At 41.3% G+C, this 12646-nt stretch overlaps 1 protein-coding gene across 1 annotated transcript; it reads left to right on the forward strand.

Moving 5' to 3' along the window:
- Positions 1-1911: 1911 nt before the first annotated feature.
- Positions 1912-11733, forward strand: LOC129850105 (short-chain dehydrogenase/reductase 3-like). Its single transcript, XM_055916682.1, has 6 exons — positions 1912-2627; positions 7430-7573; positions 7934-8053; positions 9919-10157; positions 10251-10376; positions 10470-11733. The coding sequence occupies exons 1-6, from the start codon at positions 2433-2435 to the stop codon at positions 10552-10554; spliced, it is 909 nt and encodes a 302-aa protein (XP_055772657.1). The 5' UTR covers positions 1912-2432; the 3' UTR covers positions 10555-11733.
- The last annotated feature ends 913 nt before the right edge of the window (positions 11734-12646 follow it).

Consider the following 12646-nt stretch of genomic DNA (forward strand, 5'->3'; position numbering starts at 1 on the left):
AGACTGATTTGCAACCAAGTTTAACTTCCTGACTGATGTCTTGAGATGTTGCTTCAATATATCCACATCATTTTCATGCCTCATGATGCCATCTATTTTGTGAAGTGCACCAGTCCCTCATGCAGCAAAGCACCCCCACAACATGATGCTGCCACCCCCGTGCTTCACGGTTGGGATGGTGTTCTTTTTCCTTTTGGTGCTCTTTTTCCTTTTTCCTCCAAACATAACGATGGTCATTATGGCCAAACAGTTCTATTTTTGTTTCATCAGACCAGAGGACATTTCTCCAAAAAGTACGATCTTTGTCCCCATGTGCATTTGCAAACCGTAGTCTGGCTTTTTTATGGCGGTTTTGGAGCTGTGGCTTTTTCCTTGCTGAGTGGCCTTTCAGGTTATGTCGATATAGGACTCGTTTTACTGTGGATATAGATACTTTGTACCTATTTCCTCCAGCATCTCCACAAGGTCCTTTGCTGTTGTTCTGGGATTGATTCTCTAGGAGACAGAACGCGTCTCCATCCTGAGAGGTATGAAGGCTGCGTGGTCCCATGGTGTTTATACTTGCGTACTATTGTTTGTACAGATGAACGTGGTACCTTCAGGCACTTGGAAATTGCCCCCAAGGATGAACCAGACTTGTGGAGGTATACAATTTTTTTTCTGAGGTCTTGGCTGATTTCTTTTGATTTTCCCATGATGTCAAGCCAAGAGGCACTGAGTTTGAAGGTAGGCCTTGAAATACATCCACAGGCATATCTCAAATGATGCCAATTAGCCTATCAGAAGCTTCTAAAGCCATGACATAATTATCTGGAATTTTCCAAGCTGTTTAAAGGCACAGTCAACTTAGTGAATGTAAACTACTGACCCACTGGAATTGTGATACAGGGAATTATAGTGAAATAATCTGTCTGTAAACAATTGTTGGAAAAATGACTTGTGTCATGCACAACGTAGATGCCCTAACCGACTTGCCAAAACTATAGTCTGTTAACACGAAATTTGTGGAGTGGTTGATAAACAAGTTTTAATGACTCCAACCTAACTGAATGTAAACTTCCGACATCAACTGTACCTTAGGACATGTCCAACATAAGTGGGTCATAGTCCCCTCATCCTGCTTGTTCCTCTCACAGTTGTGAGGTGTCTGGGAATATTTTATGCAGTATAACTTTTGAGTAATGTAACCTGTGTATCACCTTAAACTGAACAAGGTTGTGTCTGGCATTCACTGAACTGTGGTTTATATTCCTGAGAGCTTCTACCCAGTCCTACTCATCTGAGTATTCTGAACCAAGTTCCTGCTCCCAAGCCCTTTTAATAGTGTCTGTGGATGCCTCAATGTGGGCCTGTAGCACATCATAAAGTCTAGGATTCTTTGGCTTAATGTCATACTGTGGGATATGTGTTCTTAGGAAATTCCTGATTTGGAGGTATCTGAAAAAATGTGTTACTGGCATGTTAACTTGTTTTGCTTCCTTGCTGCTTGCTGCTTGCTCCTGCAGAATTGTGTGCTTCCTATTTTACCCTCACTTTTTTCCCTCAAATATTTTCGAATCCAGTCACTTGACACATCTACTCCCCGCCTACTCTCAGTTTCAGAGATTGTGTGTGTGCACACAACCTGGATACTGCAACCAACCCCTTAAACCCCTTAAACCAGTTTGGGTGAATGTTGCCTCATCAAAGTGCCATCAAAGTAATCCAAGTAAGTTATCAAAGCAGGTTATGGCACTTCTCAAGTGCATGAGAAACGTATCCAACTATTACTTATCAGAGTGTGAGAGCAACTGAAATATGCCTTCACAGCAGTGGTGGCCAACGTTTCTCGGGGGTGGGGAGCGAGACAACCATTCTCAGCCGACACAGTCAATAAATATATTCCTCACCAGTCAACCTGTCAATCAGGATTAATGGTCTGAAAAAAACTCCCTTCAGATCACAGGTCTTTCCAGCACTGCGAGAACGGGTAGTCAGAGCTCTATAAATTAAGCTGCCAGAGTCAGAGGCGGTAACGTCTAAAGGAAGGAACACAACACACTTGTTGTAGACGATTCCGTAGCGCATGCCTTTGGAGACACTCGCACCTTCTTTAGGTTACTCGAGTTCAGTTTTGTTAAAAGTAACAAAGTACTACCGGTGTAAAGAGGTATTGAATCAAATAACATAGTTTTGCCAGTATTCGGAATAAACTGAGAAACATGCTTGAGCTCCGTATATTGACGAGGTTATCAATTGTAGGAAATATTGACTTCAAGTGCTGCAGTAGCCTACTTTAGTCTGCTATTAGTTTTAACCCGATAATTACCTAAAAACCTAATCTTGAACTCTGCTCTGCCAAGGACATCACGATTGGAGGATATCGTTACTGAACTTGTGTTTCTGTGTTCGAAAGTTGTTCTGAGAATTTAGGCTACTGTACAAGTAGTAACATGGATTTTAAGTGTTTGGGCTGTATGGTTCTGTTCCCCATCCACATTCTATACTACATATTGAAAGCAAGCGTGTGCTTACTGCAACCAAGTAGACGGAGAACCCTGACCAAGGAGGTGGTGCTGATCACAGGCGGGGGGCGAGGTATTGGTCGTCACCTGGCTCAAGAGTTTGCCAAGCAGGGTGCTAAAAAGGTAAAGTAAACAGATGCATGCGTTTAGTTTCTTAATTTTTTGTTTTTAATTAGTCAACTTGTTGCGCATTAAAAGTGAGTGGGTCTTAGCCTAGGCAATTGGAGTACTCAAAATAGCCAATATTAGCCCACACCTGTGCAGGTTTTCATATATTTTGAATTAGTACATGTTAATTATATGGATATAACGATGACGGAGTTCATACCCTGTACCAACCTGTACCTCTGAACACATCCTGTGCTATACATAGTCTTATTTACACACATTTCTTGACAAAACTATTATTTTTTATTGATGTAGTACCGCCCCACCCCCATCCTCTTTTACCAAAATCTCCATGTTTGCAGTAGGTACATTGTGAGGGCAAAGACATCAGTTCGCCCATTTGTTACTCCAATCAATTGTTTTTTCCAATATGAATGCAGGGGGTCATGACCTTAGGAGTAAATGGACCATTGAGATTGCAGGACAGGGTCCTCAGTTTTGGTACAAGTTGCACAACAGAGTAGTTCAACCAGAGGGCATGTCTGCAGAAATTGAAGGTCCCCCTCTGACCGTTTGACCGCTGCCATGATATAGTGAAGCACAGAATTATATTTGTTCAGACAAAGCTCCGAAATAGGAGTTTGTGGATGAGATCAGGCATCATTAATGTCCAGAAGAAAGTTTTATTGGTTTATGACTGCCAGCAGAACTGATCAATTGATAACAAAACCCTGCTATGGATTTGGGATGAATGTGTGCTTCTTTTTTCTACTTGAAACTCTCTGAAGAAAAATGTTTGAAAGCTAATCACATAATCCTCACAGAACAAATGTTGTTGTTCATCTGGGACCAGCAAAGGAACACTTACCTATGCCAAGTGCCAACATAAGACATCACATTGCCAGAATAAAACAGATTCAAATGTGTTTTTCAAGCAAACCAGAAAGGCAGAAATTACCTTACATTGAGTTCATTATTGAGGTGAAATGAAGCCTACAGAGGAAGGTGACATGTTTTAGCTGCCTCACCCATCGTAAACATTCACCATCCAGCCAGGGGTCTTATAAATAGTCTCCATCCCCATCCCCCTCCCTAACAAGGAGCAGTCACTTAGGTTTAAAATACCTCAGTGACTACATTGACAGTCCCCGCCAGGCCTCCACTACTGGTCAGACTACCCACAATTCCTATTATAACTTCCTTCAAACATTACACAGCTGAGTGCATAGTGAGCCACCGTGGTGTTCTGTTAGCGCTCATGTGTAATGGACAGAGTCCAGTCCATTTTACACCTCTCAGACACACAGATTGAGACATAATCATTTCACAATGATTTCATATGAATGCCACATCCCCCTTTAACAAATCAAATCAAAAGATAGTTGCATGTTCGCTATGTAACTTAGACCAATAATGACTAGCTTTATGAATTGCCAAGTGGCGAACGACAGAGTCACAGTTGTTATTTAAGTAATAAGGCCCGAGGGGGTGTGGTATACAGCCAATATACCTTGGCTATGGGCGGGTCTTTATGCACGACCCAACACGGAGTGCCTGGATATTGGCCATATACCACAAACCCCAGAGGTGCCTTATTGCTATTATAAACTGGTTACCAACGTAATTAGAGCAGTTAAAATAAATGTTTTGTCAGCATTCATGCCTCAAACAAACCGGTTTATAATTGCTGTTCTTTTATGTGGCCTTTTCCCCATGTAAAATTGCAGCTTATTACTGTCTGAGCTATAAAAAAAAACATTTTAAGTTAAAGTGCTTTGGTCTCGCTCATCATCCTTTCATCAACATCTTCTCATGGAAGAACCCAGAGGAAACCTGTGGCTTTTAAAAGCTATCATTTGCTGCTTCACAACAAAGGGGAGTCAGTTTTGCAACTCAATATTTTGATCATAATATTGTGAACATGTGGAAGAAGTACAATTTAGAAAACTAAGAGATAATGCAATCTTTCTCAGCCCTGGCTTCTCATCTGGAGAACTGGGAACATATGCCTCTACCCAGGTTGATTAATTGAAGCACTATATAGTGTGTGTGTGTGCTTGTGTGTGTGTGCTTGTGTGTGTATGCGTGTGCGTGTGCTTGTGTGTGCGTGTGTGTGTGTGTGCAGGAAGCACGCTGCTCCCAGCTGGGTATTGCCCTGCAACTGACCCTGCTGTCTCTGCACTAATTAGACAGCAGCAGGACAGGCGACTGCCTCCTGAACTCCCAAAGCCCTCTCTCCCTGTTTGCCCCTATCCCCTACAGCTGCTGTGAAGAGAAGGGTTCATGCCCATCCTTGAACCCAGGTTTTTCCTTGTCAAATATAATTGTGTTGTGGTGTAGGCATGTGGATGACCACACCGCCAGTTCATCATTGCACCCTGACCCATCAGCCACCTGTAATGGCGAAGACTTACTGTCCTTGAATAGACCATCAGTTTTACACAATTGGTGAATGTTTTTTAATCTTGTCAGATATGGCACTTCAGAGTAATCACTGGTTTATCAGAGATACTTAGTCACCTGATGTGAGGGAATTTAGAATTAGTCTTACCTCAACACGTAGGCATTCTAAATTGATAGCTCTAGATTTAACTGCCCATTGTTTGTGTTGGCACTGGCAGATAAGCATAATGAATTAAATAACAGGAAAACACAGTGTGAATACTGTTAGGATGAAATCCTATAAAAGGCTTTCAGTCATTTAACTAGATCCACTTGCCACTTGTCCATCTCTTCTGATTACTAAAATGGGCTGGCAAAGGAAGCAAACAAAAAAGCAATCCTAATTAACTCAAACAAAGACCCATCCAGTGGAAAGACAAACATGTTGAAGTCTTGGAACTGATAAAAACTACATGTCATGCAGATTGTGATACTCCCACTCAAATGAATGAAGGCCCCAAAGCAAACGTTTCACTTTAAAGTCTCATTCGCTTAGTGCTTCCATTATGTAAATCACAGACAGCTGATCAGATTGCCCTAAATGTAGTGTTGCAGTAAAACAAGACCGATAGCAGCAAAACCTTAGGCAACCTTTGGAAAGCTATGCATGTTTGAGAGGTTGAGATACACTATCCTCCTATTAATTCCTAAAGAAATATGTGCTTATAGCCCCTGGCTGTCTCTGTGTTCTTCACCATCAGGACAAGGATGTCACTGTGACCTGTACTTGTGTTAAGTGATCTTCCCTATTAGAATTATGATTGTTATCGTTACACAACATTGATATCATACTGTAAGAGTGGATGAAAGACATGCAAGTGCTTGCACTCACGTGCCCACGCACACACCCAGACACACACAAACACACACATACACACAGGATCACTTTCTTTCTGCTCAAATTTTAACCTCGGTCACAGGCAACCAACCAAGCTCTACATTGGCCCCCTCAGTACTTCACACACTCACTGTTTTCAGACTCCCTGACCAGAAATGACTGGGCTCATGTGCCCAACAGGCTGTGTAATCTCTTTGAGAATGTGTGTTTGAGAGATGAGGAGGGCACGACACCTTATTTCATTACTGACCCCAAAGACTGACAGATCTAATTGCCCAATCGCTGCCCCCCACCTCCATCCTACCCCATGTTCTCTGCTCTAATGACTGAGCTTCATTTAGCCTCACCAGGCTGATGAAGAGACGGTTCATTCATACTGCAAATCCACCCACTTTATCTCACTCTAAAACTATTTGTTGCACCTAAAAATGGCCTCTCTGTTCTATGAATTAAATGAACATTTCAACCAAATGATGTCTTCTCATCCTTTTGGACCAAATGCTGCATCTTGTTGAGAGCATGGGATGTTGGTATAGTTATTTGGTTTTGGCTACCCATTGTTAACTTCTGAGCAAAGAGAGTAAAAACTCAAACGGACGACTAGTAAAAGCTCAAACCAAGGTTTACTCAACCCAAGTCACACAAGCACATATTTATACCTTTTGACTAGGAGTCACCTCTTTGTATGTCTAAGATAAACATCCTTCTCTGTTGTTAGGCAGAAACTCAGTATGTTCCTCTTACTGGTATTGTCATGGTCCTCCCTAAGTTTAGAACATAGGCCTTGAAGTGTGTGTGTGTGTGTGTGTGTGTGTGTGTGTGTGTGTGTGTGTGTGTGTGTGTGTGTGTGTGTGTGTGTGTGTGTGTGTGTGTGTGTGTGTGTGTGTGTGTGTGTGTGTGTGTGTGTGTGAGATAGGACAGTAGTTACATTAGATGGTCTTCGGGGTGGACCCCTCTGGCCCCCCTCCCAGAGGTTTCTTCTCTCTTCAACTGTTGACCGTATCTCGAGTTGAGTTCCACATCCTTCCTTGTCTTATTTCCACAGCAGCTGGCCTGCGTTATCAGGAACTGAGACTAGACTGTTGTTCTTTGCCTCCTTCCTTAAAAATACTAATATCCATGTTTAATAACATGTTTAATAATTCATAATAGTTAATACATTTTCTGTCTCACTCAATAACTTTCCATACACAAAGTTCCTGTTCACCCTTCATTGAGCACCAACATATACATTTATTTTACATGTAAAGTAATCAATAAGTTCTAGTATGGCGACATGAATAAGTATATTTCAAGCCAGAACCCAACACCATTAAACTTATTTTAGTCATGTTTTTCTCAGGATTTGGACAACAATAAATGTACAGATCGCTGATTGTTGAAAAGCTAAATATCACTATTCAAGCAGCTGCGTTACTTGTTCATCTTCTATTCAGAGCATATTACATAGAGTATTACACAACTTCATTGTCCGTCGTTTTCTAACCCTATTTTGTAACCCATGGCTAGTTTACCTTCAATATGTTTCCTTTCTTAGGTGATCCTGTGGGGCCGCACAGAGAAGTGTCTGAAAGAGACATGCGAAGACATCTCCCAATCAGGAACAGAGTGCCACTACTTCCTGTGCGACGTGGCCAATCGGGAAGAGGTTTACAAGCAGGCCAAGGTGGTCAGAGAGAAGGTATGCTATTTACAGTAGATCCATTGTAAATCCAATGAGCAATATTTATCCAGACAAATAAAAAAGTTGTTTTGAGCCAGTGAAACGCTCACAGGTCAAGGTTTCTATCACTGCTGTTACTCCCCTCCACGGAACTGACAGGGGTTCATAGCTCCTTAATTCCTCTCCACCATCTGACATATAGATTACACCTCAATTGCAATGTCTGGATAAGATAAGAGTGTTGAATATGACTGTCTGTCAGCTCTACTACATACCTTCACATGAAAAGAAAGTAGGTAGAAAGTGGATAACTTCTTAAATATGATAAATAAAAACGCAGTCTTGTTTTTGACATTTGTTATGTTATTCTTTTCCCAGGTGGGAGATGTTACGATCCTGGTGAATAACGCTGCAGTGGTCCATGGGAAAAGTCTGATGGACTGCGACGATGACGCTCTTTTGAAATCTCAACACATCAACACAATGGGGCAGTTTTGGGTAAGTGTTGTTGAGGTTTAAGAAGAGAGGTGTGGGTTTCCTTATAGTTAGATCAATCGTATTATTCTCCACAAGTGCTTATAGTGGCCAATAACTTCTTATGGATGCAGGGGCAGTATTGAGTAGCTTGGATGAAAGGTGCCCAGAGGTGCCCATAGTAAACTGCCTGCTTGTCAGTCCCAGTTGCTAATATATGCATATTATTATTCGTATTGGATAGAAAACACTCTGAAGTTTCTAAAACTGTTTGAATTATGTCTGTGAGTATAACAGAACTCCTATGGCAGGCAAAAACCTGAGAAAAAATCCAAACAGGAAGTGGGAATTTTGAGGTTGTTCGATTTTCAACCAAGATCCTATTGAATTCACAGTGAGATATGGATGAGTTTGCACTTCCTACGGCTTCCACTAGATGTCAACAGTCTGTAGAACCTTGTCTGATGCCTCTACTGTGAAGTGGGGCCGAAGGAGACAGGAATTAGTCATGTCTATCATGACCTGACCATGCTCTGACCATGCGCGTTCATATGAGAGGGAGCTATGTTCTATCGCACATCTGAAGTCAATGTAATTCTCAGGTTGGAACGTTATTCAAGATTTATGTTAAAAAGATTCTAAAGATTGATTCAATACATCGTTTGACATGTTTCTACTGACTGTTGCGGAACTTTTGGACATTTCGTCTGCTTTTAGTGAACGCGCTTCCTGACGTTGGATTTGTTTACCAAACACGCTAACAAAAATAGCTATTTGGACATAAATGATGGACATTACCGAACAAAACGAAAAAAAATTGTGGAAGTGGGAGTCCTGGGAGGGCATTCCGTCGAAGATCAGCAAAGGTAAGTGAAGATTTATCATGCTTTTTATGAGTTTTGTTGACTGCACAATTTGGCGGGTAACTGTATGGCTTGCTTTTGTGGCTGAACGCTGTTTTCAGATTATTGAATATTGTGTTTTTCCGTAAAGATTTTTGAAATCTGACACAGCGGTTGCATTAAGAACAAGTGTATATTTAATTCTATGTAAAACATGTATCTTTCATCAAAGTTTATGATGAGTATTTTTGTTATTTGACAATTTGCAATTTCTCCTGATATTTTGGAGGCATTTCTGAACATGGCGCCAATGTAAACTGAGGTTTTTGGATATAGATATTAACTTTATCGAACAAAACATAAAAGTATTGTGTAACATGAAGTCCTATGAGTGTCATCTGATAAAGATCATCAAAGGTTAGTGATTCATTTTATCTCTATTTCTAGTTTTTGTGACTCCTGTCTTTGGCTGGGAAAAGGACTGTTTTTGTCTGTGATTTTGCGGTGACCTAACATAATCGTTTGTGGTGCTTTCGCTGAAAAGCCTTTTTGAAATCGGACACTTTGGTGGAATTAACAACAAGATTACCTTTAAAATGGTATGAGATACATGTATGTCTGAGGAATTTTAATTATGAGATTTCTGTTGTTTGAATTTGGCGCCCTGCACTTTCACTGGCTGTTGTCATGTCATCCCGTTAACTGGATTACAGCCATAAGAAGATAACCCTGCATGTTGACAGAGGTGGGCACCCAGCAGGCATGTCAGTCACAGCTTCATTTAAATGAGTTTAGTGGTATTTCCAAATGATAGGCTTACTGCTTCAGCCCCAAGGTAGAACATCAGAAGGCCTATGGCACTCTGTTTGAATATAGATCAAACTGTCAGGTTGTGTGCAGACAGAAATGCAATCATCAGCTAAAAATAAATGTATACTCAATCTGTGGCTCCACTCGGGCCTGCTTCCCCTGCGTGTCTCTATTTCATGTCTTTAACGGCACATTTTCTCAAAAAACGCCCTCCCTCCCTTTTTCTCCACCATCCAGACTACAAAGGCCTTCCTGCCACGGATGCTGGAGCTCCAGCATGGCCACGTAGTCTGTATAAACTCCATCCTCTCCCAGTCGCCCATCCCTGGGGCCATAGATTACTGCACCTCCAAGGCCTCCTCCCTGGCCTTCATGGAGAGCCTGACTCTGGGCCTGCTGGACTGTCCCGGGGTGGGTTGCACCACCGTGCTCCCCTTCCACACCAACACTGAGATGTTCCAGGGTATGAGAGTCAGGTGAGCAACATGGTTCTTCACACCATAGTTTAGATGAAACCATGTATTGCAGTTACTGCATACCTAATCTTGCTGGTTTTTCTGGTCCTGTAGGTTTCCAGCGCTCTTCCCTCCCCTCAAGCCAGAGACAGTTGCTGAAAGGACTGTGGATGCAGTCAGGATGAACACAGCCTATCTTTACATGCCCTGGACCATGCATGCTCTCGTTGTCCTCAAAAGGTAATGCCTCATGTCATTTTGACCAATTTAAAGTACATACTTGTTTTTCACTCATAGGTAACCCCCTATCTCTGTATTTTCTCCACACCCTAGCTTTATGCCACAGGCTGCACTTGAAGAGATCCACAAGTTTTCTGGAACCTATACCTGCATGAACACATTCAAGGGGAGGACATAAACACAAATGATCCTGAATGTCAATACATATCAGAGGAACCTCATTAACTCCAGAGGATGTTGAAGGGAAGTATACATGGGCTACAGGACATTGGGAAACAATGAAAGCCTTTTGAAAGTATGCAGCAAAGTGTCATGGCGACTTCAGCATGTATCGTTGCTTCGGCAGGTAAATTTAGCTTACAAGCTGCTGGAACTTATCCTGGTCACATTCTTGATCTCCTGTGTGTAGTTGGACGGACTTAATACCATTCATACATTGAACATAAGCCATGCAAAACTTGCCTGGATCAACAGCCTTTTTTCCACAAGTCATTTTTTTTTATTATCCTTTCTTTATCCTACCAATAATGTGTCTTGGAATGGAATCACATTAATAAAATACTTTTTCAGAGAACCATGGTGTCTCTTTGTGCATGTAGACTGGAAAATGTCTACTGAGTGGTCAACACAGCAGAGTTAACCAGATGATTCTCACATGGTAGAGAATGATAACACAGTTACGCAAACCATGAGATCTTTGACCATGCCAGGATGTGTTGTCAAAACAGCAAATGAGCAACATTCATTGGAAGGCAAGACAGATCCATACACTGCTCACTTATACACTATGAAGAAGATTAGGGTCGGGATTAAATACAAAACAACGTTAAATGACATTTTGACATTTAAAGGCAATTTCCAAGCCGACATCTGTAGCGTTGACCATAAATGCGCTAACATTGCCTTTAAAAGTAGCATTTATCAACTAGAGTGCTCGGATTGAATCCCGGCCACAAGTTGTTGCATGCTGGAAAATAGTTAACCATTAAACCATTCATGTTTTATTGAATAATTGAAAACATGGTTTAAAAAGGCCTTGCGAGATGTATCCCTGATATCATCAAAGAGAACCTTGTAAATTACAATATGTGTGGTGTCGGGGGAAACGTGATTTAGAAGGACAAGCTTTCATCTTCCGAAGTGGGGGTATTTAATGATTAATAAATAGGCCTTGGTTATCTTTATGACATTGCCATGCTGTACTATATCATCAGGGGAATAATATACAGTTATCTTTGCCCTCCTTGCTGTGTGAGAGAGACCCTTCCTCTAGTTAACCTCTTTGGGCTGCAGGGGCAGTATTGAGTAGCCCGGATAAAAGGTGCCCATTTCAAACGGCCTCGTACTCAATTCTTGCTTGTACAATATGCATATTATTATTACTATTGGATAGGAAACACTCTCTAGTTTCTAAAACCGTTTGAATTATATCTGTGAGTAAAACAGAACTCATTTTGCAGCAAACTTCCTGACAGGAAGTGGAGAACCTGAAATCGATGCTCTGTTCTAGGGCCTGCCTATAAATGTCCTTGATATATATCAGTATACATGCACTTCATACGTCTTCCACTAGATGTCGACAGGCAGTGAGAGAAAAAATGGAGTGTATAACTTGATCTGGGGTCGAATAAAAGCTCTTTGTGTGATGTGTCACCAGTTTCCTGGAGAGCGCGAGAAGGGACCTGGTATTGCCTTCTGATAAGCTGTCGTTATAGACGACTAATATCTCCGGCTTTGATTTTATTTGATACATGTGACAATATCATCGTAAAGTATGTTTTTTCAATATAGTTTTATTAGATTATTGACTTTTTTTTCGGGACGTTAGGCGTGTTGCTTTGTCTGCGTATGTTCAGGAAGGAGAGCTTCGCGCCACTTTGCTAGCTTTCCGTGCTAATTGACTGGAGAAGAGGACATTCTAAATCCAAACAACGATTGTTCTGGACAAAGGACCCCTTGTACAACATTCTGATGGAAGACCGTCAAAAGTAGGACCCATTTTATGATGCCATTTCATATATCTGTCGAACATGTTGTACTAGTAGTTTGCGCCCAGAGTTTGGGCACTCTCTCGCTATGACTAAGCTGGATGTCGTGATGAAGTTATTTTTAGAATTCTAACACGGCGATTGCATTAAGAACTAGTGTATCTATCATTTCCTATACAACATGTATTTTTTAGTAACGTTTATGTATAGTTATTTGGTCAGAATAGTTGAGTGTCATAAAAATATCCGCACATTCTGGGAAAAATCTGCTACGTTAGCACA

Source organism: Salvelinus fontinalis, chromosome 3 (genome assembly GCF_029448725.1).
Source record: "Salvelinus fontinalis isolate EN_2023a chromosome 3, ASM2944872v1, whole genome shotgun sequence".
Taxonomy (NCBI): Eukaryota; Metazoa; Chordata; class Actinopteri; order Salmoniformes; family Salmonidae; genus Salvelinus; species Salvelinus fontinalis.